This window comes from Giraffa tippelskirchi, chromosome 6, assembly GCF_054371585.1.
Source record: "Giraffa tippelskirchi isolate mGirTip1 chromosome 6, T2T-mGirTip1v1.2.pri, whole genome shotgun sequence".
NCBI lineage: Eukaryota > Metazoa > Chordata > Mammalia > Artiodactyla > Giraffidae > Giraffa > Giraffa tippelskirchi.
Window position 1 is genome coordinate 5570711 of NC_137280.1, and position 27620 is coordinate 5598330.

At 39.1% G+C, this 27620-nt stretch overlaps 1 protein-coding gene across 1 annotated transcript in view; it reads right to left on the reverse strand.

Moving 5' to 3' along the window:
• CNGB3 (cyclic nucleotide gated channel subunit beta 3) overlaps positions 1-27620 on the reverse strand; it is a 157643-nt gene that overhangs the window by 54095 nt on the left and 75928 nt on the right. Inside the window, exons 6-10 of the mRNA XM_081496818.1 lie at positions 26891-27099; positions 20667-20717; positions 14037-14123; positions 10752-10816; positions 9908-10030 (exon numbers count right to left, since the gene is read on the reverse strand). Of these exons, the coding sequence (XP_081352944.1) occupies positions 9908-10030; positions 10752-10816; positions 14037-14123; positions 20667-20717; positions 26891-27099 (535 nt within the window). The remainder of the gene's footprint in view (positions 1-9907; positions 10031-10751; positions 10817-14036; positions 14124-20666; positions 20718-26890; positions 27100-27620) is intronic.

Sequence of the window (27620 nt, forward strand, 5' to 3'; positions counted from 1 at the left end):
TGCCCTGATGCTTTGTGATTTACCTTGGAATTCTTTTCTCAGTCATGTCTTATATCCAGGCATGCACAACCAAAGGTAAGATTTGTAATTTAATTAGATGGCATCATATTGATCTTCCAGGATTAGCTTAATTAGTCAAGTGTGTCCACTTCTAATATTTACACCCTGGGCAGATAGATCTTTTCAAGGAGATTCTGTCTGGCTGATTTAATACATGAGCTGTCTTATAGGCTACATAGCCTCAAGCTAAAGCACTAAGGCAGAATTTGACATAAAACCCTAAAAAACCATTTTGTATGAAAAGAGAACTTCCTCCTCTGTGAAACAAACGCAACATGAAACTTTTCCCCCAACATTTTGTTTTGAAATATTTCAAACAAGCAGAAAAACTGAAAGAATTTCACAGTGAACACTCATGTATTCACAGCATAGATTCTATTAATATTATGAACATTTTACTTTACCTTCTTTGTCACATGTTTCTCCACTTTCCATCCATCAATACATCTTATTTTTGGGTGCATTTCGAAGTAATTTGCAGACAGACACTTCCTCCTAAATACAGTACTTCAGAATATATATATGTGTATATCTATGTATTACTACAGTTCCGTACTGGTATAGTTATTTTAAAAATTTGAACATACATTGAAAGCACAAATCTGAAGTACACCCTTTGACACTGGTGAACTCTGAGACATCCGTACACTGTGTAACTCAGAAACCCGTCAAGACCGAGAGCATTTGCATCACTCTGGAGTTCTCTCATTCCTTCTCCCCAGTCGACTCCTGCCCCCAGGGGCAGCTATTGTTTCCGATGAGCTTTGCCTGCTTTAGAATTTCACACAAGTGAAATCACACATGTGTACACTGTTGTATATTTCTCTCAGAATAATGTTTTGAGATTTAGCTGGGTTTTTGTGTGTTTATTCATTTTTATTGCTAAGCAATATCCATTGCACGACTACGGCATAGTATGTTTATCCATCTTCCTGTGGATGAACACCTAGACTGTTTCAAGTTTTTCGTTCTCATGAATAGACCTTCTATGAATATACTTATATACGTTCTTTCATAGACAGATATTTTCAGTTCTCTTGGGCAAATATTTAGGGTTGGAATTTTTGTTTTTAAGGTAGGTGCTATATTTAGTTGTAAAACAAACTGTCAGATTTTATCCCTCTAACAGTGCATGAGATTTCCAGATTTGCTTTATATGTTTACCCCAAGAATATGAAGTTTTAAAAAATTTTAGCCAATGTGGTGGATGTGTACTGGGACATGCAACTTTTAAAAGTGCCCAGTTCAATCCGTTATGAGTGGCCCTTTTACCTGCCTCAACCCTAGTTCCAGCTCCAGGTTTCTGTGAATTTATCACCGAAGACACTGAATCTGGAGGAGAACGTTAGGAGTCTAGTCTCATTAGAAGATAAAACTCCTCAAAAACAGGTATGACAAATAGGAGCTTAATAATATTTGTTAAATGCTGCGAAAGAATAAGTGAAAGGTTATGCAAACCTAAGACTTACGGACACGGGAAGGCTGTATCTGTGATTACATCTGTGTAATCCCCGTGCAGACTCCTCCTTGTCACGCCCCCAGCTGCCTTTCATCTCCCTTTCGGTCCATTCATCTGCTGTTCTGGAGTGACTTAGATGCATTTAAAGGAGTCTAAATGTCTAGTGTAAAGACCATTCTTTCTTTTCCTGCTAGTGTCTGAACTGAAGTATCTAGGGGACCCTGACTTAATCACTTCATTCACCCTTGTCTCATCTTCCTCAAGTACAAAGTGAAGGGAGTAAGTTATCCTAAATTTCCCTGGCACTAAAGTATGGACATTCCAACTCCTGCTTCACCCCATCTAGAGTTATGATTCCCATGACAAACTTGCTTGCTCTTTTACTTGTTCATTTGATGATTTATGTGTCAGGGATTGAGGTTAGGGATTTGTTAAGAAATTTGTGCACACTGGGAAATTTTTATCAGGAAATAAATAAATTGAGGTATATATGGATAAAGGGAGACTGGGAACATTTCTGGATACCAAATAACTGGAGGAAGGAATGGCAAACCACTTCATTGTTCTTGCCTGGAGAGCCTCATGGACAGTACGAAAAGGCAAAAAGATATGACACCAGAAGATGAGCCCCCAGATTGGAAGGTGTCCAATATGCTATGGAGGAAGAGTGGAGGGAAATTACTAATAGCTCCAGAAAAAATGAAACAGCTGAGCCAAAGTTGAAATGATGTTCAGTTGTGGATGTGCCTTGTGGTGAAAGTAAAGTCCAATGCTATAAAGAACATTGCATAAGAACCTGAAATGTTAGGTCCATGAAGCAAGGTAATTGGACATGGTCAAGCAAGAGATGACAAGAGTGAACAATGACATCTTAGGAAGCAGTGAACTAAAATGGACAGAGGTGGGCAAATTTAATTCAGATGACCAAGATATCTACTACTGTGGGCAAGAATCCCTTAGAAGAAATGGAGTAGCCCTCATGGTCAACAAGAATCCAAAAATGCAGTACTTGGGTGCAACCTCAAAAATGACAGAAAGATGTTGGCTCATTCCCAAGGCAAACAATTCAACATCACTGTAATCCACATCTCTTCCCCGAACACAAATTCCAAAGAAGCTGAAGTTGACTGATTTTATGTAGACCAATGAGACCTAACACCAAAAAAAGATGTCCTTTTCACTGTAGAAGATTGAAATGCAAAAGTAGGAAGTCAAGAAATACTTGAAGTAACAGGCAAGTTTGGCCTTGGGGTACAAAATGAAGCAGGGCAAAGGCTAACAGTTTTGCCAAGAGAACACATTGGTTATAGCAAACACCCTCTTCCAACAACACAAGAGACGACTCTACACATAGACATCACCAAGTGGTCAATACCAAAATCAGATTGATCGTATTCTTTGCAGCAAAAGATGGAGAAGCTCTATACAGTCAGCAAAAACAAGACCGGGAGTGGACTGTGGCTCAGATCATGAACTCCTTATTGCAAAATTCAGGCTTAAATTAAGAAAGTAGGGGAAGCCAGTAGGCCATTTAGGTATGACCTAAATCAAATTTCTTATGATTATACAGTGGAGATGATGAATAAATTTAAGGGATTAGATCTGGTAGACAGCATATCTGAAGAACTACGGACAGAGGTTCATAACACAGTACAGGAGGCAGTGATCAAAACCACCCCCAAGAAAAAGAAATACAAGAAGGCAGAGTAATTGTCTGAGGAGGATTTACAAATAGACGAGAAAAGAAAAGAAGCAAAAGGCAAGGGAGAAAGGCAAGATATACCCAACTGAATGCAGAGTTCCAGAGAATAGCAAAGAGGGATAAGAAAGCCTTCTCAAATTAACAGTGCAAAGAAATAGAGGAAAAGAGTAGAATGGGAAGGACTAGAGATTTCTTCAAGAAAACTGGAGATATCTAGGGAATATTCCATGCAAGAATGGGCATGATAAAAGGCAGAAACAGTAAGGCCCTAACAGAAGCAGAAGAGATTAAAAAGAGGTGGCAAGAATACACAGAACTATACAAAAAAGGTCTTAATGTCCTGGATAACCGTGATGGTGTGGTCACTCACCTAGAGCCAGACATCCTGGAGTTTGAAGTCAAGTGGGCTTTAGGAAGCATTACTATGAACAAAGCTAATGAAGGTGATGGAATTCCAGCTGAACTATTTAAAATTCTAAAAGGTGATGTTGTTAAAGTGTTGCACTCAAATATGCAAGCAAACCTGGAAAACTCAGCAGTGGTCATAGGACTAGAAAAGGTCAGTTTTCATTCTAATCCCAAAGAAGGGAAATGCCAAAGAATGTTCAAACTACCGTATAATTGTGCTCATTCCACATGCTAGCAAGATAACGCTCAAAATCCTTCCAACTAGGCTTCAGAGGTACATACTCTGAGAACTTCCAGGTGTACAAGCTGAGTTTAGAAAAAGCAGAGGAACCAGGGATCAAATTGCCAACATTCATTTGATCATAGAGAAAGCAAGGGAATCCCAGAAAAACATCTACTTCTGCTTTATTGATGATATTAAAGCCTTTGACTGTGTGGATCACAGCAAATTGTGGAAAATTCTTAAAGAGATGGGAGTATCAGATCACCTTACAGGTTCGCTGAGGAATCTGCATGCAGATAAGAAGCAACAGTTAGAACTGGACATATAGAACAACAGAGTGGTTCAAAATTGAGAACGGAATGAGTCAAGGTTGTATTTTGTGCCCCCTGCTTGTTTAACATGTATGCAGAGTACATCATGTGAAATACTGGGCTGGAGGAGTCACAAGCTGGAATCAAGATGGCCAGGAGAAATATCAACAACCTCAGATATTCAGATGATACTACTCTAATGGGACAAATGAAGAGGATCTAAAGAATCTCTTGATGAGGATGAAATAGGAGAGTGAAAAAACTGGCTTAAAGATCCTGGTGTTTGGTCCCATCACTTCATGGTAAATAAAAAGGAAAAAAGTGGAAATGGTGACAAATTTTATTTTCTTGAGCTCCAAAATCACTGTGGCTGGTGACTGCAGCATGAAATTAAAACATACTTGCTCCTTGGAAGGAAAGCTATGACAAATCTTGACAGCATGTTGAAAAGCAGAGACATCATTTTGCTGACAAAGGTCCTTACAATTCAAGCTATGTTTTTTCCAGTAGTTATGTACAGATATGAGAGTTAGACCACAAAGAAGGCTGAGCACTGAAGAACTGAAGCTTTCAAACTGCAGTGATGGAGAAGATTCTTGAGAATCCCTTGGACAGCAAGGAGATCAAACCAGTCAATCCTAAAGGAAATCAATTCTGAATATTTATTGGAAGGACTGATGCTAAAGTTCCAATACTTTGGCCACCCGATGTGAAGTGCCAATTCATTGGAAAAGACCCCAATGCTGGCAAAGATTGAAGGCAGGAGAAGAAGGGGGAGACAGAGGATGAGGTGCTTGGGTAACATCACTCCAAGCAAACTCCAGGAGGCAGTGAAGGACAGGGAAGCCTGGCATGCTGCAGTCTGTGTGGTCGCAGAGTCGGACATGATTTAGGAACAGCAACAACTTTTGTTTTCATTTTGAGCTAAGTAAGCCCTTTCCTACTTTATCATATTTCACAGTCAGATGAAGGCTGCCATGTACTTAGTATAAATGAAAATAACCTCTTGTCTTCTACTGAAATGAACAGACATTGTTATTTTGATGAAGATTAATAGAATAGTAATAAATGCCTCTTATTTTAAGTGTTCACAGTGCTTCACTTATACCATACAGTTGCTGCATAATTCTAACTAGGACAAGTTTCACAAGTCCAGTGATCTCATAAGCAACCTCCAAATTATATGTCATCAGGAGCCATCACAAGGGTGAACTGAAAAAAGACTTTAAGCTTTTGAGGTCAAAGAATAATATGAAGTAAGAGAAGAGGCAGGTGCTGCTTTAAAACTGTGGGAAAAGTAAGTGTATTAATAACTGCCATTTACAAATTATTTATTATCGTTTTATTTGCCTGTGCCAAGTCTCAGTTGGGGCATGTGGGATCTAGTTCCCCTACTAGGGGTCAAATCCAGGCCCCCTGCATTGGAGTGCAGGGTCTTAGCCACTGGGTAAACTCTGGGAGATGGTGAGGGACAGGGAGGCCTGGCATGCTGCAGACCACGGGGTCGTAAAGAGTTGGACGCGACTGGGCAACTAAATAATAACATATACATACATACATACATACATACATATATATATATCAGCACACACACACATTTGCTGCTTTTAAAGGCATTTTCTTTGTAAGGATGTGTCCCTGACACTTGGTAAGAGGATTATTGGACTTCCCTGGCGGTTCAGCTGGTAAAGAATCCACCTACAACGTGGCAGACCTGGGTTCAATCACCAGGTTGGGAAGATCCCCCGGAGAAGAGAAAGGCTACCCACTCCAGTATTCTGGTCTGGACAGTTTCATGGACTGTATAGTCCATGGGGTTGCAAAGAATCGGACATGACTGAGTGACTTTCACTTTCACTTTCAGGAGGATTATTAGAGCTTGGTTTTGGGTGAGAACCCTCCTGTCTAAAGGAGCAGAGAATGGGAGCTGTTTGATAGCAATGCTGAAAAATGTATCGAAACTTGCTCTTTGGGCTAGAAAATGACACTTTTTTGTAATCTATCATGAATGACTAAGAAGAATGAGTGGCTTCTTTTTCCACAGAGAAAATGCAGACGGCCTGTAGACATTTGAAAAGATGCTCACCATGGCTGACTATCAGGGAAATGTAAATCAAAATCACAGTGAGATATCACCTCATACCTGTTAGAATTTCTATCAACAAAAAGAACAAAAATAACCAACATTGGCAAGGATGTGGAGAAAAGGGAACCCTTGTACACTCTTGGTAGTAATGTAATTGGTATAGCTGCTATGGAAAATAGTATGGAGGTTTCTCAAAAAAAAAAATCTAAAAATAGAACTATCATATGACCCAGCAATTCCATTCCTGGGCATATACCGAAAAAACCCACTAATCTGAAATGCACCCCAATGTTCATAGCAGTGTTGTTTACAATTGTCAAGATATGGAAGTAACCTAAGTGTCCATTAACAGATGACTGGTTAAAGAAGACGCACACATCTCCATACAGACATGATGGAATACCACCCAGCTATGCCAAAGAATGAAATCCTGCCATTTGCAGCGACATGGATGGACTTGGAGGGTATTATACTAAGTGAAATAGGTCAAAGACAAATACTGTATGATATCACTTACATGAGGAATTGAAAAAAATCCAACAAACTAGTGAATATAACAAAAAAGAAGCAGACTCACAGAGCAAACAAGGGGTTAGCAGTGGAGTGAGGGAGGGAAGGAGGGGCAATATGGGGACAGGGAATTGAGAAGTACAAACTGTTATGTATAAAATAAGCTATAAGAACATATCGTGCAATATATGGTATGCTGCTCAGTCGCTTCAGTCGTGTCTGACTCTGTGCGACCCCATAGACAACAGCCCACCAGGCTCCCCCGTCCCTGGGATTCTCCAGGCAAGAACACTGGAGTGGGTTGCCATTTCCTTCTCCAGTGCATGAAAGTGAAAAGTGAAAGGGAAGTCGCTCAGTCGTGTCTGACTCCTAGCGACCCCATGGACTGCAGCCTACCAGGCCCCTCCATCCATGGGATTTTCCAGGCAAGAGTACTGGAGTGGGGTGCCATTGCCTTCTCTGAATATATGATATAATATAGTCAATATTTTACAATAACTATGAACAGAGCACAACCTTTAAAAATTATGACTCACTGTATTGTACATCTATAACTTACATAATATTGTACAGCAACTATAACAATAAAATTTTTTGTAAAAGGATGAGTAGCTTCTAAATCTTTGGTACAAGGTTCCATTTGCATCTGCTAAGTCAAGCTTATTAGCGAGGCTCTCGGATCTTTTACCTTTACTGTCTTTGGTGCTTGATCGGTTGATAGTTGTGTGTTGATGTCTCAGACTTTGATGGTGTCTTTGCCGGTTTCTCTTCCTTTTAGTAATTTTTGCTCTGCAAGTTTCTTTGACTCATCGTAACTATTTTGCATTCGGTGCATTACACATCTAGAACTGGGAAGTACTGATGGTGAATTGAAACTATTACCATTATATGGTGACTGCATTTTTCCCTAAAGTAATTTTTGTTTTGAAGTCTGTTTTGACTGATATAATTTGATTATCTCTTTCACCTGGTGAATTTCACCCATACTAACTTATTGTGCTTATTGATATATTTTAAATTGTTTTAGCATCTCACCATTTTTTTCTTCTACTGATTAAGAAATTATCCTCTCTATTTCTGTTCTTTAGTGATAATCTTGGCACTCAACTCCAGCTTCAGAACACACACATTTTTTTTAGACTGGATATTCCTTTTACTTTGTAAAGAATTTAGCAATCATTGGGAATTGTTGTAATATAATTTATATAGAAATGTGTCTTATAACAAGTAATTACAATAACTAATACAACAAACATTTCAAGTAGGTTATCTTGTATTTTAGTGAGATGGCACTTTGAATATCTGGTCTACACTATAGCTGGAATTAGATGTCTAAAGTATTAGCACACTTTAGCTTTAGCTTCTTATGGGTCGAAGCTGAGGTTTCTTTCTTCTTACTATAATAATACATATTTAATCATTCCTTCCTTTTTTCTTTCCTCTCTCTCTCTTTCATACAGTCAGTATATGTTAGGTATTTAAAGAAGGCAAGAAGGAAGAGAGAGAAACAATGAAGAAACTTCCTTCTTGTCTTCTCTAAGACCTAACATGTACTGAATGTGTGTTATATACTTAATATTCTAAGCACTGAGAGCAAGTCACAATCTCTAAAAATGCTGCAGAGGCATCCAGGCATGAAGAGAGAAATAGCTCTCCTTTGTCTAGATGGCAGAAATTTGTCTAATTTGTATAAAACAGTAATAAGACTCATGCATTTGATGATATTGAATTATATACTTCTAGACAATATTTAATATAGTTGGTATCTTACTCAGTTTTCTATATAGCTATATTAAGCTGAATACATAGATATTTTCTAAAGGAAATTGCTTATAGGTTTGGTTATAAACTTTCTTCTGTTGCTGTGTGTGTGTGTGTGTGTATATGTAGTTTCCCAATCATTGGGCCCTATGACTTTAAATTTTTAAAACTAGTTCTGGCTAAAAGTTCAAAAAATGTTGTTACAGTCCCTCATTCAGACCCTGCTCACTCTAGCTAGTGTGTAATTCTGTGAGGTATCTTTCCTCCCTCCTATAATTGCTTTCCTTCCCAAGGCTGCTGTGAGTTGCCCTTCAAAGTCATGTTGGGACCTGCTATTTTCCAGTAAGGACATCGCCTTACAATATGCTCGAACTCATTTCACTGGAGCAGAAAGTCAGTGGTGTCTACTTTATGCCAGGCCTTTATATCTACCAAAAGTTTCACTATTAAATAACTCAGCTGACATTATTGAGTTGTGATTCTACTGCACTAAAATCTTCAGATAATCTCTTTTAATCTTGGAGTACTTGCACATCTAATTATCGTTTAGTTTATTATCCTTGTTTAAACTTTATCCTAAGTTTAGTTTATGATCTGTAAGCGTTTAATGGAGTTAGTGGTTATAGCTGACTCATAACCCATAAAACTCTTCAGTGGTAAACTAATTAGTCATTGCACCTGCCCTCCAAATAATTAACATTGTTCATTACTAACATCGGCATTGGAGTGATTAAAAGTTACCTTACCTCTCCGTTATCTATAGCAGAGGCTTTCCAACTTTTCTGATCTTGATCCAGAGTAAGAAATGAATTTTATAGGTCAACTCAGGACACACACACACACACAAACACACACATACACACACCCCTACTAGGGAATGATAGACTGATATTTTCTATTCTGTCATCCTCTATTCTACCCTCTTTCACTCAAAAACATACTGACTTACTAAAGAGTTTTTACTGTCCATTAATGGATTGTGATTTACAGTTTCAAAAACACTGGCTTACGAAAACTTCCACTGGAACAGTAAGTTAAGAAGAGTCAGTGAAAGCTTACCGCTCACGCAGAGGTAGAGAACAGACTTATGAACACAGGTGGGAAGGAGAGGGTGAGAATGAATTGAGAGAGTAGGACTGAAATACAAACATTACTCTGTGAACCATCGATATTACTAGCTCCTGGGAAGTTGCCGTATCACAAAGGAGCTCAGCCTGGTGCTCCGCGATGACCTGGGTGGGATGAGGTTGGATGGGGGGAGGTTCCAGAGGGAGGGGTTAGATGTGTACTTATGGCTGATTCACATTGTTGTACAGCAGAACCAACCCAACACGGTAAAGCAAGTATCCTCCAATCAAAAATAAAACAGTAAAAAATTAAAACTCACTTGTTTCCCTCACCGTCATACACCCATCTGGTACTTCCAATTCCTTCATAGTTTGAAGCCCAATAATACATACAAGCATTAATGTGCAGCGTAAACAGCAAGTATCCAGTTGTTCGAATTACTCTGTCAAGGAGAATAAGTGCAAAGTAAGGCTCGTGTTGTTTCTGGAATACAGCCTATTTTAACGTTTTCTTTTTCTTAAAGTCTCTGCTGAATCTCCTTGCTTTCAATTTGGGAACTGTTAACTCTCATTAGTACAGTAAAAAATGATGGCGCCATCACATGTCTCTGACTTCAGTGTTCTGACTGGGACTGACAGAGTGGAAAAAAAAAAGTTCTTCTCTTCTCACAGATGGCATGCGTCAGTTCTCTGAAAGACATGTCTCCAGGGTCACCTCTCCAGTCTGAGTTCCATCAAATACACCATGCTGATTTCACTGGATACCTCCGAAAAGCTCATGGGACTTCATGCTACAATTGACTGACCAGAGGCAAGTTAAGTTCAGAACAGCAAATGAATGAAAATTCAGATTAGAATGAACTGTCACGAGAGAGATGCAAAGTCAACTTGTAAAAGAACACATTTCTCTGTCCTTGTTCTGACGGAAGCAGGTAATGTGTCCTCTTTTTGGCAGTTATTCTTCTAAATCTAATTTTCATACTTTCATCTCACTTTGAAATGTTCAGATCTGTTTTAGAATGTAACCCAATATTCTACATAGCCCCAAATCTGAGATTGTTCCTTACTCTCTTGCAGGGAGGCCATATTCTTCCCAAATTCTGTCTAAAATGCTGTAGCATTGCACTCTCTCCCAGCCCCAAAGTATCCTGAGTTATACTTTACCTGTAGATGTATGCCTTGTTCATTATAGACTCCAGGTGATGGTTAAACTCAAAAAATGAAGTGTACTATGTAGGAAACAAGCAGAAGAATCCAAAAGTGTGTTAGTCTTAAGTACATCTCTTATATTTAAACCAAACAATATAAAACAGACTTTATTTGCTACTGAAAATAATTATATTCATGTCTTAAACAAAAACTAAGATCAGTTTAGTGGTATTTTCCTCTGGGCAGTGGATTTTAGCAAGGTGCCAAACTTAGCTTCTCGCTTGTTTTTCATTTCTACTCTCGTTATGTCTTATTTGTAATGCTTTTAGAAAATCAAGCTTAAAAACATTTCTTTCCTTTTTTCTTTTTAAAGCATATAGTGGAACTTTATTTCACAATAATTAAAAATCACACCTCCCCTCAAAACATAAGTAAAATAGGAGAAGAATAATAAAATGCATTGAAGTTGCAAACAGGTGTTAGGTTCTACTGCTCAACACTGGCATTATACATAAGCAAGTCGCATTGAATGTGTATTTATTTCAACAAAATTTAAAGTCCAGGAAATGTTAGCATTGCTTATCTATTTTGATATTGTTCAAAGATACAGTGAGTTTAGATGCATCTAAACAGTTGCTACTTGCCACAAGGTTTTCTTCTGCTTACACCCACTTCTATCTCAGCAGATACTCCCTACATGCACCCCCTACTTTCTCTTTTTAATTTATAGGCTATAAAATGCAAGAGCATGAAATCCAGAGCTGAACACCAATCTCCTCTCTTCCATTTATTAACTGCGTGACCTTGGAAAAGTCACTTAATATCTCTGTATTTCAGTTTCCTCAACTGTAAAATAAGGACAGCAGAGAACATGACTCCAAAAGAGCTTGCATGCTGACGTGAGTTCATGCATTTAATCATATAATACGCTTAGACTCACAGGGCCTTACAGATTGGAAGGACAATGGGAGGTTATTAAATTCAAAGAGTATTTGGTTCAAAATTTCATCCAATGCAGGTATGACTGTAATAGAACATTTGGGAATTAGAAAACAGGTGTAATAGCAATGACTACTAAACTAGGAACATGCACAAATGATTAGTTTTTCTAGAATTCCTGAGTAGAAAACATCCATTCAGCACTGATTAAGATAATTTCCGTTTGTGGTAACTTGTTTATTGTGCTCTTGATAGAAGCTTGCCCAAAGACACATTTTAAAATTTTGCTTAAGTGTTCACTGTAGAGAAAATTTATATATTAATTTGTTTTTTCATATATACTTTGGAGGTAGACAAATGATATTTTCCCTAGAGAACTGCACATTAAAAAGACACACTTATGTGGAGATGACTGGACTGTGGGACCGTGATAAGAAGATTAACGTTGACTTTCAGGACTTCCTACATTTAAAAAATCTACTAAAGATAGTGAGCTTTTGGACACCATAGGGATACAAAGATGGAGTGTGAAGAGCTAGCATTTTATAAGATTTTTACTATCATACCAAACTCCCCAATCCATAAGAACCCAAGACTCTCTGAAAGTTGGTCATCTGAGTAGTGGGCTCCTGAAATGTCCATTCGGCACTAGAAATTTGACGATGGATGGCCAGCTCACCAAGCTGCTAGGAACGTTAAATTCTTCCCAATCTAGACCCACACCCTGTGGTCAAAACAGAAGTTCCTAGAGTAGTCTTGAGTGTGTGAGACTATAGAGTAACATCCCTCTTGATGTGGAAAAATCATGGTCATGGAAAGAGCCCATTCAGCCTGAAGTTCGCTTGCTCATCTGATTATAGTAAAGAATTTGGAGTCAAAAAATATGCAATAGACTCCAGATACTGCCACTCAGCAGCTGCGTGTCTGGACAGATTTTTTTATCCTGCTTATTCTCATTTTCATCTCCAGAATGAGCTTGTTTGGAGGAATAAATGAGACAATGAATAAAAGTTTAACAAAGTATGTAGCACCGAGTATGGATTCAGCAAACAGCAGCTGCTGCTGTGTCAGGATCCACTCGTCTCCAGGTTATGCCATCTTGTCTTCCCAAAGTGTCAAAGAGATGACCACCTAAACTGATAAAATCTGTGGTATTCCTTTTGTCTTTGGGAATGCAAGCTACCATTGCTATTATTAAATATTTCTATAAAATGTCACATGCTAACTCTCCTCAGACTCATTTTAGGTACCTGATAAAGCTATGAGTTATAAAATATTTATATCTTAGAATCTTTATCAATAGGTAATTTATTAATATAGTTCAAGAACAGTAGGGAATGTATACCTTCAAAGTCTTTTCTCCTATTCTGCCCCCGTGCCTGCCTGCTAAGTCACTTCAGTATTGTTCGAATCTTTGCGACCCCATGGACTGGAGCCCGCCAGGCTCCTCTTTCTGTGGGATTCTCCAGGCAAGAGTACTGGAGTGGGTTTCTGTGCACTCTTCCAGGGGATATTCCTGAGCCAGGGATTGAACCCACATCTCTCATGTCTCCTGCATTGGCAGGTGGGTTCTTCACTGCTAGGAAAGGAAGCCCCATTCCTGCTGCTATGCATCCTGATTTCCCCTCCAGCCTCAGTTAACCATTTTTATTAGATTTGTTTTTTGGTAGTCATCCACTGTTTACATAATACAGAAACATAGAATGTATTCTCTTTCTGTTGCAAGACTTAATATTGTTCTATAAACTGTTCTGTGACTAACTTTTTTCCCTTAATTTTGTTGTTTTATCTTGGAGGTCTGTCTCTACCAGTTCACAGAAAACTCCCTCTTTATTTTTGCATTACAAAGTCTTCTACTGTATAGATGTACTGCAATTTGTTTAACTAGTTTCCTCTCAATGGACATTTGAGCTCTAAGTATATAAATACTTTTGTTATGCAAAAGTGTTTGCATTTTTCTATAATTATAGAATTTTAGATGAGTAAGATAACAGCGGTCATCTCATCTGACACCCTCATTTTAAACCCAGTGTTCCAAGCATCAATGACTCTGTAATAAAAAGTGACAAGAGGAAAAGAATAGATTTATAAAATATTCATTCGTAATTATAGCTGTATTTAGAAACACAAAAGCATTTCTATTTTAAAAATACTTGTTATGAGATACAGACTCAAAACAACCAAGAGCAACTTCTATCAGTAGAAATAATGATGTTTTCCCTTCATTCAGTTTTTAAAATTCATAGTATTGATGAGGGCAGAAAAATGGAGGACAGTTTTTTGGAAACAATTGGGATATTTTAAATTACTTGAAGATTTCTATTATTATAAGAAGAAGACAATTAAATATAGTTATCTTACCTTTAACATCCTATTTGTCCTAAATATTGGATTAAACCCAAAGATGAGGTAGAAAACATCAAATGGCATTATTGATGCCATATCCAGCTGTTGGAAGAACATAGTCATAATTATGATGTGATTACATAAGTTTTTGGACATAAATTGACATATCAATGTATGTAAAAGTTAACTAGTCACTGTGAATTATTTGTTGTTTAATACAAAATTGCCTTCAGTTAGATATGCATGGTGTCACTGAAAGGTATATCAATGCCATGAAAACAAGAACAGTATTTCATAGCTTATGTCCAATGAATTTCATTTCCAACTTCATGCGTCTGATCTTGCTAAGCTTAGGCATTGCATTTTCTGGAATTTTGTTGAGCTGTCACATGTATTTCAGAGATGGCATGGTTGCTACTGTTAGAATATATTTTAATAGTATTTTGAACTTGGGGTTTTTGGACTGAAGCTCAAGCTCATTCTTGATTTTATTTGAAACAATATCACTACAATTCATTGTAGTGATAGATTTTTATGTTTCAACCAGTTCTCCAGTGTTCAGGCTGATTATACTGTTGGTGGTTCATCCAGATGCTTCAGTTCTTTCTACTGCTCTCTATTTTGGATCAAACAGCAGTGAGCATATGTGTCAGAGACTGTACAGGCTAACCCAGAGAGGAGAGGAAGGAAATAGGTCCCATTTACAATTATCAGTTCTGACAGGAGAAGGTATTGAAAGTACCACTATAGCTAAAAACATATTTTAAATATGTGATGTATTTAAATTATTCTGGCTTTATATTACCCTGGTAGTTGTGAAATGACAGCATCACACTTGATTACTTTCCTGATTTCAATGATTACAATAAAAAATTTTATGTAAGATAATGATTCATTTTCATTCATCTTTGCTATCTTGAAAAATAGGGTACATTAAAGAAACGTTTAATTTATTTAAAATAATTAAGAGCAGTTAAGAATTTTCTGTAAGGCCATACATATGAAATGAAAAGTTGAAGTAATTAATTGTGTACTAGAATTTCAAAGCCTAGTGATATTGCAAAGAAATGGGACTCTCAGTTTGAATCAACCAGATTAGTTACCATAAACAAATGATTTACTAGAAGTATTGGCTTAAAAATGCATAATATCATCAAACCTTATTGATTTTATCCTATGGATGCTGGGCCTCATAACAAGTTGAGAGGTGTACAGAGAATTACTCTAATAATGTCTTATAAATAAGGAAGCAAGAGCATGGAACCATTGATTTGTCTAGTGCTATTTCAACATCCAATTGCTTGAATGCCCATTTGACTTTTCCAAACAGTCAATAAGTTGTGTTTGATATTAATATATTAGCGTGGATTTGTGTAGATAGAGATGAGTTATTTCTCACTGAATTGTAGAAAATTGAATTAAGTAATGACCAACACAGTACTCTGCACAAAGAATTTTGCAAAGAATGTTGGAGTTAAGATATTGTTTCTGTCCACAAGAAATTAACAGTCTAATGATGGAGTAACCAAGCACAAAAATAGGTATAACACAATGCCCTAAGACATGTATTATATGTCTACCTATAATGCAGGAGACCCCAGTTTGATTCCTGGGTTGGGAAGATCTGCTGGAGAAGGGATAGGCTACCCACTCCAGTATTCTTGGGCTTCCCTGGTGGCTCAGCTGGTAAAGAATCAGGCTGCAATGCGGGAGACCTGTGTTCGATCCCTGGGTTGGGAAGATCCCCTGGAGAAAGGAAAGGCTACCCACTCCAGTATTCTGGCCTAGAGAATTCCATGGACTGTATAGTACATGGAGTCACAAAGAGTTGGACACGACTGAGTGACTTTCACTTCACACATGACAGGTGGGATGTGCTAAGGAAATTCAAAAGAAGTGACCTCAATTAAATGTGAAAGTTTACATTTAGAAATCCAAATTAAAGATTATTTGCATTTATTCAAATTCAAGAAAGTGATTAAGAGTTTGAAATAAGCTTTGTAGCACTTACAAAGAATATTAGTTCTTTTTGTAGAGTTCATCAAAGTAGTTTAGATCTTTTATGACTATGTCTAAGTATGTGGGAAATTTTTACAAAGAAAATTAGTTGGAGATGAAAACAGATTGAAAGAAATTGTAATCACCATAGATTGCCAATAGGGACAATCTGGCACCTAAACCTAGATCTGTATATTTTACAAAATTTGAGGCTACTAGAGTGTCCTTGAAATGGGAAATTGGAGTTCAGTAATTGGGTAACCTTGGATCACCCTCAACTCTCTGCCTATTTCTCGGAGTTAGGATAAACAATAAAAGATAATAAAGTATCTTGTAAATAATTATTCGAAGAGGCAGAGGAATCAGAGGTCATATTGCCAGCATTTGTTGGATCCTGGAGAAAGCAAGGGAGTTTCAGAAAAGCATCTATTTCTGCCTCATTGACTATGCTAAAGCCTTTGGCTGTGTGGATCACAGCAAATTGTGGAAAATTCTTAAAGAGATCAGAGTACCAGACCACCTTACAGTCTCCTGAAAAATGTGTATACAGGTCAAGAAACAATGGTTAGAACTGGGCATGGAACAACTGACTAGTTCAAATTGGGAAAGGAGTACAACAAGGCTGTATATTGTCACCATGTTTATTTAACTTACATGCAGTGGTGTTGTTTAGTTGCTAAGTCGTGACTGACTTTTTTGTGACTCCATGGACTGTAGCCCACTCCTCTGCCCATGGGATTTCCCAGGCAAGAACACTTGACTGGGTTGCCATTTTCTTCTCCAGGGGATCTTCCTGACCCACGGATTGAACCTGTGTCTCCTGTATTACAGGCAGATTCTTTACCACTGAGCCACCAGGGAAGCCCATCATGTGAAATTCCAGGGTGGGTGAATCACAAGTTAGAATCAAGATTGCAGGGAGAAATATCAACAACTTCAGATATGCAGATGATACTACTCTAATGGCAGAAAGTGAAGAAGAACAAAAGAGCCTCTTGATGAGGATGAAAGAGAGTGAAAAAGCTGGCTTGAAACTCAATGCTGAAAAAACTAAAATCATGATATCCGACTCCATCACTTCATGGTGAGTCGAAAGGGAAAGAACAGAAGTAGTGACAGATTTTACTTTCTTGGGCTCCAAAATCACTGCAGTGACTACAGCCGTGACATTAAAAGATGCTTGCTTCTTGGAAGGAAAGCTATGATGAACCTAGACAGTGTATCAAAAAGCAGAGACATCACTTTGCCAAAGATAGTCCATATAGTCAGAGCTATAGTTTTTCCAGTAGTCATGTACTGATGTGAAAGTTGGACCATGAAGGCTGAGTGCCAAAGAATTGATACTTTTGAACTGTGGTGTTGGAGAGGACTCTTGAGAGTCCCTGGGACTGCAAGGAGATCAAACAGTCAATCCTAAAGGAAAATCAACACTGAATTTTCTTTGGAAGGACTGTTGCTTAAGCTGAAGCTCCACTATTTTGGCCACTTGATGCGAAGAGCCAACTCATTGGAAAAGACTCTGATGCTGGGAAAGATTGAAGGCAAAAGGAGAAGGTAGCAGCGATAATGACATGGTTAGATAGCATCACTCACTCAATGAACATGAATTTGAGCAAGTTCCTGGAGACAGTGAATAAGCCTGGTGTGCTGCAGTCCATGGGGTTGCAGAGTCAGACATGACTTAGTGACTGAACAGCAATAACAACAGATAACTATGAGTGAAAAAACTACATATGGGTGAAAGAATAATATTATACAATTATTTTAAAAAGGGCAGATGCCATGTTATCTATATAATTGCTTTTTTAAAAATTTGCTGTATGCCATTTGAACAATTTCCAGAGATTTTATCTTATTTAAAAAAATTTTATTTTGTATTGGAGTATAGTTGATTAGCAATGTGTGTGAATTTCAGGTGTACAGCAATATGATTCAACTGTACATATACATGTGTGTTGTTGTTTAGTCACTAGGTCATGTCTGACTCTTTAGTGACCCCTTGGATTGTACCCCGCCATCTTCCTCTGTCCATGAGATTTCCCAGGTGAGAATACTGGACTGGGTTGCCATTTCCTTCTCCATGGGATTTTCTGAGCCAGTGATCAGACCCATGTCTCCTGCATTGGCAGGCAGATGCTTTACTGCTGAGCCACCAGGGAAACCCCAATACACATGTATATGGACGTATACATGTATATTATATATTGAAAAGCAAAGGCATTACTCTGCTGACAAAGGTTCATATGCTCAAAGCTATGGTCTTTCCAGTGGTCACACACAGTTGTGAGAGCTGGACTATAAAGAAAGCTGAGCACCAAAGAATTGATGCCTTTGAACTGTGGTGCTGGAGAAGACACCTGAGAGCCCCTTGGACTGCAAGGAGATCCAACCAGTCAATCTTAAGGGAGATCACCCTGAATATTCATTGGAAGGACTGATGCTGAAGCTGAAGCTCTAATACTTGGCCACCTGATGCAAGCAGCTGACTCATTGGAAAAGTCCCTGATGCTGGGAAAGAGTGAGGGCAGAAGGAGAAGAGGGCATCAGAGGATGAGATGGCTGGATGGCATGACTGATGCCGTGGACATGACTTGGGCAAACTTTGGGAGATGCTGAGGGACATGGAGGCCTGGCATGCTGCAATTCATGGAGTCACAAAGAGTTGGACATGACTGGGCGACTGAACAACAACAATAATGTATATGTATGTATATGTATAACCGTTGGTCGCTTAGTAGTGTCCAACTCTTTGCAACCCCATGGACTGTAGCCTCTGTCTATGGAATTCTCCAGGCAAGAATACTGGAGTGGGTTGCCATTTCCTTCCTTCCTTCAGGGAATGTTCCTGACTCAGGGTTCGAACCTGGGTCTCCTGCATTGCAGGCAGATTCTTTACCATCTGAGACACCAGGGAAGCCTATGTTTATGCATATTCTTTTTCAGATTCTTTTTCCCATTTAAGTTATTGCAAAATATTGAGCAGAAGTCTCCGTGTTATTTCACACTGCATTTTATGTTATATGAACAAGAATGAAATAGGAGTAGAAAGAATTTTGTTGACTTTTACATCGTCTTGCTACATGAATTTGAGGCTAAAATTCTGTATGGACAAGACAAAATACATTCCATATTCCTTTATTGACATTTAATAGAATTTAAATATGGCCACTATGATTTTGTTTTGCTTAATAAAGACCCATATTTTGAATTACACACTTGCACATACATGGAAATATATTGTGTAATTACTGAGAAGGAGGAACTCAGCCTACTACAACTTCATCTGTATAAACTTTGTTAAACAGGCTGCAGTTTTGAAAGGAAGCAGTTGTTTTTTTTTTTTGGTAGAAATTTATGGATGGTCTTTTTTTTTTTGACTTTAAGAGTATCATTTTATTTATTTTATTTTATTTTTTTAATAAATTTATTTATTTTAGTTGGGGGCTAATTACTTTACAATACTGTAGTGGTTTTTGCCATACATTGACATGAATCAGCCATGGGTTTACATGTGTTCCCCTTCCTGAACCTCCCTCCCACCTCCCTCCCCATCCCATCCCTCTGAGTCATCCCATTGCCCCGGCCCTGAGCATTTGTCTCATGCATCGAACATGGAATGGTGTTCTGTTTCACATATGATAATATACATGTTTCAATGCTATTCTCCCAGAACGTCCCACCCTCACCTTCTCCCTCAGAGTCCATAAGACTGTTCTATGCATCTGTGTCTCTTATTCTGTCTCACATATAAGGTTATCGTTATCATCTTTCAAATTCCATATATATGCATTAGTATACTGTATTGGTGTTTTTCTTTCTGGCTTACTTCACTCTGTATAATGGGCTCCAGTTTCATCCATCTCAATAGAACTGATTCAAATGTATTTTTTTTAATGGCTGAGTAATATTCCATTGTGTATATGTACCACAGCTTCCTTATCCATTCGTCTGCTGATGGACATCTAGGTTGCTTCCATGTCCTGGCTATTATAAACAGTGCTGCGATGAACACTGGGGTACACGCGTCTCTTTCAATTCTAGTTTCCTTGGTGTGTATGCCCAGCAGTGGGATTGCTGGGTCATATGGCAGTTCTATTCCCAGTTTTTAAAGGAATCTCCACACTGTTCTCCACAGTGGCTGTACTAGTTTGCATTCCTACCAACAGTGTAAGAGGGTTCCCTTTTCTCCACACCCTGTCTAGCATTTATTGCTTGTAGACTTTTGGATAGCAGCCATTCTGACTGGTGTGAAATGGTACCTCATTGTGGTTTTGATTTGCATTTCTCTAATAATGAGTGATGTTGAGCATCTTTTCATGTGTTTGTTAGCCATCTGTATGTCTTCTTTGGAGAAATGTCTGTTTAGTTCTTTGGCCCATTTTTTGATTGGGTCGTTTATTTTTCTGGAATTCAGCAGCAGGAGTTGCTTGTATATTTTTGAGATTAATTGTTTGTCTGTTGCTTCGTTTGCTATTATTTTCTCCCATTCTGAAGGCTGTCTTTTCACCTTGCTTATAGTTTCCTTTGTTGCGCAAAAGCTTTTAATTTTAATTAGGTCCCATTTGTTTACTTTTGCTTTTATTTCCAATATCCTGGGAGGTCTTAAACTCAAAATGATACTGGATTTTGGAATTGTAAGTCACCTACCTGAAATTTTGTAGAATTCCTGTAGTGTCTCTTTAGTTCATTTGAATCCACCTGAAATATGTTATAATTATAATTCATATTAATTTTATCCAATTTAATTAAATACATTCTTACTTAAAAATATTTGCAGCTCTTTCTTTCTATTAGGTCCTTCCAATTTCAGCCTATAAATATGCTTCCTCTTCACATATCTTAGATCAATAAACCTTCCTTGGCTTTTTCTTTTTGTATTGTTTCTAACTATTTGTCACACTCAAGCTTCTTAGAGAGTTGCCTACCTTGTTTTGTTCGACACTCTTCCCTACATTTATTCCTCAACACATGGTGATTTGACTTTTCCTCACTTCTTTAATTCCACCAAGGCTACAGTTTTGAAAAGCACCAATGATCTCCTAATGAGCACACCCAGGGAGTTCTTTATAATACTATCATTCTTTTATGGAGGGGCTTCCCTGATAGCTCAGTTGGTAAAGAACCTGCCTGCAGTGCAGGAGACCCCGGTTCAATTCTTAGATCAGGAAGATCCACTGGAGAAGTGATAGGCTACCCACCCCAGTATTCTTGGGCTTCCCTGGTGACTCAGCTGGTAAAGAATCTGCCTCCAATGAGGGAGACCTGGGTTCAAGCCCTGGGTTGGGAGGATCCCCTGGAGAATGGAAAGGTTACCCACTCCAGTATTCTGGCCTGAGAATTCCATGGACACAGTCTATGGGGTCACAAAGAGTCGGACATGACTGAGCGCCTTTCACTTTCACTTTTCTTCTATGGCACTCATTGTGTTTTGAAATCACACATACCTTCTTTTCTCATTTATTTAAAATCAGTCCACTCTGTGAATGATAATCTATTTCTGGACAGGGTTGATTTTGTTTAGCAACTGTGTATACTAGTGACTATAAATATTAAAAGCTCAATAAATATTTGAGTGGATGAACAGGTAAAGGAACAAAGAGATGAATAAAACTTTTGAAGCAGTTGACTTTTTGGGGACAATTTTATCTTTGAAACTTTCTTTTTCCCAAGAATCTGTAATGCCATTCTTAATTTACTTTACTTCTTCAGTTTCAGCTTTTCAGTGTCCTGCTTGCATTCTTTGACTAACCATTTAAAAGTCAATATTTCCCAGGATTCAGCCTTCTTCTCTTTTCTCTTCACATTTATTATACTTCCCGGGAAATTTCATCCACTTGCAGAGTTTCGAAGATCACTAGGTATGCTGATGCTACCAAACCTCTACCTCCACTTAATATCACTTCCTGGAGCTGTTAACTTGTCCAACAACTGCCTCCTCACTTATCAGTTTTGCTAATCGCAAAGTTAGCCTATAGCAAACATGAATACAGCATCATCTCCATCTTCCCTGAAGCCCAACCACGCTCCTTCTCCTGCTGAGTGTCCTATGTGTGTTTTCATCCCCCGGGTCAACGAGCCCACACCACGCACTCTCGCTCAGCCCTCATCCAACCAGCAACCAAGTTCTGCTGGCTTTCCTTCCTAAAATTTTCTCATGCCCAGGGATCAGAGCCACATCTCTCAGGTCTCCAGCAATGGCAGGTGGGTTCTTACCACTCGCGCCACCTGGGAAGCCCTGTTCTCACGCCTCTTTTCTCCTCTGGCTTTTGTTTCCTTGCCTTGAGTCATGCTCTCTTTGATCAATGCTACAGTGGCAGTGAGATGATCTCTCTAGATTGTTAGCAATTCTATCTATTCATGACTTCAGGTGACCTAAAGAAAAAAAATCTGCTCCCTTTCATGTGCACAAAGCTCTACTTTCTCTGTCCACTCGCCTCCTGCAGCATGTCATACTCACTCTGTTTAGCAGTGCATCACAATGTTTCTTACCTTGATGCCTCTACTTATGCCATTCCCGGAGCTTGGGACATACTTGTTCCTTTTTTTTGGAGGAACAAAGGTGTGCAGATAATTTCAACTTATTCCCTCCTTTGTATGGTTTTCTATGTATCAAATAGCACCCAGGGCTCACCTCTGTCATGACTCACATCACAAAACGCCACCATTTTTCTTTTGTCTATTTGTCCTTCATCCTCTGAGCCACTTAAAAAGGTAGGCACCACGTCTTTATCCTCTATTTCTCAGTTCCTAACACAATGTCTAACACATAATGGGTGCTCAATAAATGTGTGATAAGAGGTAGCGGAATAGAAAGACATTCACTCATATTCAGACCTGAAGGAATTAATGCTAATATTGGACTGATGGGGTTCCCAGGTGGTCTTAGTGGTAAAGAATCTGCCTGTCACTGCAAGAGACACAAGAGACTCAAGAGACATGGATTCGATCCCTGGGTTGAGAAGATCCCCTGGAGGAGGGCATGGCAACCCACTCCAGTATTCTTGCCTGGGAAATCTCACGGACAGAGGAGCCTGGCGGACTACAGTCCATGGGTTGCAAAGAGTCGGACACGACTGAGTGACTACTATTACTACTACTACTATTGAGTTTATACTTTTCAATTTCAGCTATAGGTAGGAAGAAGCTGTGTACTATTAATTATTCAACCAAAGTATTACAACTTGGACACATGGAAGCAGCATCCTCTAACATTACTATCCAGGCTGTCCATGTTCAGAAGTTTTAAGCTGCTGTTGAACAGTGTTGAAAATTGGTTAGCCAACTTTCCAGTTCCTGTCCCACCACCTCATTTTTTTAAGCGATAATTTCTATCCACGTGCAAGTATCGAATTTTACAGAAGTGTCTTAGAAAATACATGACAAACTTATTTAACAATTGTTTTCTCTGAAACAAAATGGCATCCTGAGCCACAGGTAGACATAGATATGTATATATAAGTTTATACTGAATCATGTACCAAACTTGAGTAAGATGAGTCAGTTGCTTCAAAGCTTATATGGAACAAGCAGACATTTCAAGTGCTAAGAAGTTAAGTTAAAGTGTGACCATATCCTTCAACTCTGGAAGAATTTTCTTAGCATATTCATACCTTTGCTTTCAGGGCTGTCTCTGATCTTATGATTGAGTAAATAGAAGTGTGCTAAAATTTGCTAGATTATATGAAAATGCCGTCTAGGGTCTCTAAAACTTCTCTTCTTGGCACACTAAATATATTTGGCGTCGTTAGCCTCTGAAGATCAGTATGCTATCTGAGGACAATTGAGCACCTGTTTTTAAAACGTGAAAAGTGAAAGTGCTAGTCGCTCAGTCGTGTCCGACTCTTTGCGACCCCATGGACAGTAACCCACCAGGCTCCTCTGTCCATGGGGTTCTCCAGGCAAGAACGCTGGGGTGGGTTGCCATGCCCTTTATTGTTCACCTCTTCCTTTAAATAATTCATAGACACTCCATAATTTCACATAGAACAGATATAAATGTTTCAAAAATAATACTATCACATAAAATAACTCTTTTTATGAATTTTTTGAGTCATGTCTGACTCTTTGCAACCCCATAAGCTATAGCCCGCCAGGCTCCTCTGTCCATGGGATTCTCCAGGCAAGAACACTAGAGTGGGTTGCCATTCCCTTCTTCAGGGGATCTTACCGACCCAGGAATCAAACCCAGTTCTCCTGTGCTGTAGATGGATTCTTTACCATCTGAGCTATCAGGGAAGCCCATAAAATAACTACAATGTAGAGTAAATAGTTATTCAAGGGGAAAAAAAAAGATCCTTGAGCCAAGACTGCCCTTCACTCACTCCTTCAAATATATGTTGAATATACCCTCTGATTTCCTAAGGTAAATAGGGAAATGAATTGAACACTGTCCCTACTCTCAGGAAACTTATCAGGTAAGAAAGGAGACCACATATACAAATAGGAGACAAAAGGAAGTTAATGTGTAGACATTCATTCATTTGATTCAGTCAGCACTTTACTGAACATCTTCTAGAAGCCAGACCCTGGGCTAGGTGTTCATTTTGTCTTATTTAATCTTCACAATAAGTTTATGAGGTGGGTGTAATAGTTCTATTTTATGGATGACAAAGATAGTACACAATGAAAGGGTGAATTTATTTTCTTCAAGTATTACTCTAAGTTAATTTCAGAGGTGAAACTTGATCCTAGTCTATTACTATTTATTTCTACTACATCATAGTGAGCTTAATGGTTATATACCAATTAAATAACAGAAGTATGAGTAAAATCTGCAGAGCAAAGAGAAGAGAGTGGTTAATTTTTTTTGGATCAGTTTATAAATAGCAACTAAATCACCAAAGGCAGTTGACTATAAGGGCAGGCCTGATAGACATGGTCACTAGAAGGGCTTCCTTGGTGGCTCAGAAGTAAAGAATCCATCTGCAATGCAGGAGACCTGGGTTCCATCCCTGGGTTGGGAAGATGCCCTGGAGAAGGGAATGGCTATTCTTGCCTGGAGAATTCCATGGACAGAGGAGCCTGGTGGGCTATGGTCCATGGGTCACAAAGAGTTGGGCATGACTGAGCGACTAACGTTTTCACCTCTTTCACAGAAGGTGATGAGGGTTTCCATGGATCCTCGTGATTGGCAGGCTCAGCAAAGCGTTGTGAGTGCAAATCTCATATCTGAATAACCTCCACAGTCATTCCCAGCTCTGCTCCTGCTGTCTATAAAGCACATTTTAAATGAGGTGTTTTTTTTTTTTTGGTCCTTGAATCAAAATTCTGCTCTCTATGCAGCACCATTTTCAGAAGAAACATATTGCACATAAATACTGTGGAAAACTTGTAAACCCTCACCATTCCCTCTATTGTGGCCTCCAGAACTCAATCTGGTATCTATTTTCTCTCAAGCCTTTGGGGAATTAATATTTCCGTACTCTGCCCTGGAGTATCTAGTAACTGTAGGTACTTAATAAACGTTTGTTGAATGAATGAATAATTTGGTGGTGTAAAACCAAGTTCACATAGATAGCTCAACGCAGTGAGACTTTCAGGTTGGGTACTCAACTTGGATTGTCCTCTTAGCAAAATGTAACCAAGTTTCAAAGTCTAAAACTACCTACTCTGAATTAAAGAAACCATTAAACTTCATTTGAACAAACAAAGCAATTAGTTCCTGCTCTATATTAGTGTCTTGTGATAATGAGTTTTAAATAGAGACCATTGAGTGCATTTTTATTGGTTATTTTTCTTGGTTTTAGCACTCCATTATGTGCAAAGATGTCTTCGAAAATTGAAAATAAAGTTTCTCCTTACTGGTTTTGTCATTTGCCATTTGTCAGACATTGATTTTTCATCTAACGGAGGCTGAAATTAGTGCTCACTTTTCCGGGTGTTGTCTGCTTCTGATTTGTGTGCCGTCATCACGGTTCACCAACCTGCCAGTGCGCTTAGAGGAGTGCCGAGTTAACTGATGCTATGAAGTCCACACAAGGAACATTTTGAATAGAGTTTTGCTATAACTTTAGCTCTGGCCTTTAGAATTTCTTCCTAGGAAAGATTTCAATTGCAGAAGGCATTCCCCATCAAATGATATTTTTAAAGAGAGAAAAAAAAAGCAGAACTACTCTTTTCAGCTTTTTGATGCCTTAAAATCATCTAAGGATTCAAAAGAAAATATTCAGGAGATTAAGGAACCTACCTCTTTTCTTCAAACACATGTACGAGCGCTCGGTGCCACGTTCTGGGTTGCTGTGCTCACCCCAGGGTGACCCTGGAGGGACTGTTTTGTGCAGCCCTGGCCAGGACTGCGGCGAAGATATCACAGGGTGTGTGGGTTGGAAAAGAAGCATCCTTTGAGCGAACTTGGGAGGGGTCTGGGGGGCAGGGGAGTATAAGGATTTGGGTGTGTACTTGTGAAAACTTATTCTTCTCTTTCTGTCTTAGATTGATTGGATTGACTGTGAAATTCACTCAACAATGAGAATAAATCCAGAAGAAGATGAGGGTAAGACAGGGCGCTTGATGATGAGGAATGAGGTGTGATGCATCTGGAAAGGAGACAGGTACCAGACACAGCTCCAGGCACCCGACGTGCGTCAGTTCATCCAGTCTCCCCATCAACATTATGAAGGTGCTACTGTTGTTATTATTAAAATGAGGAAACTAGAGCACAGGGAGGTGCACGGTCCCCAGCACCCAGGGGAGGGCGCAGTGGTGGTTTTGTTATCGCTGTTACTATACTGATGGTTCCGGTGGTTAAAGACCCACGCATGCAGTCCATCGGACATTAAATTAACAACAAACAAACGTTAATTTTTTTTTTTTTGTAGTTCAATCTTTGATTTTCCTTTGTCAGTTTCTGCTTCTCCCGAGCCCCTACTTACTATTATATCTCCTCCTCTCATAAACTGGAGCCTGGGCTGGATTAATAGCAGATCGAAAAGGTAGACGGTATCACATATGATGTCGCTAATAAGCCAGTAGCGCGCGTTGTGTGCTGTTTGATACGGGAAGACCACTCGCAGGGGTATAAACCAGCAGTTCCAGTTGAAGGCAATGGTGACAAGTGAGAGCCACAGGAGATAGAATGGATCTGGAAAAATAGCGACAGGAGCAATCCGCATGGCATCAAAATAATTCTGCTGCTTAGTTTGGTAAAGTTGGGGCACTACCCTCTGGAGATAAGGAATTTGTGTACGAGGCTCTATTTACAACAATCACGAGGTTCTGCCCCTAGAGCCGAGGCGCCGAGCCTTAGGAGGGGTGTTGGGTAATCTTAGCAGCTTTCCTAACTTTGGAGGGCATCCTTCCTGTTTCCTAGAGAAGGGGCCACTGTGTCTCTGCCAGAGTAACTGCACGATTAGCATCAGGGCAGGGGAACCCGAGGAAAGGTCGCAGGCCTCACTGTGTCTGGAACGGCAGCAGAGGGCCTTCAGCGGGTCTGCAATGAAGCTGCAGGGTCACCCAGGGCTTGTGAACCAAGGGCCACATCTTGCTCACAGAGGGTGACTGAGGTGGAGATGGGGGGAGTCAGCTTTGATGGCAGTCCACGACTGCACCCAGGGCTTTCCTCGGCCCCAGGGGCTGGGGAGGGGATTTGTTCAGTTACATGAA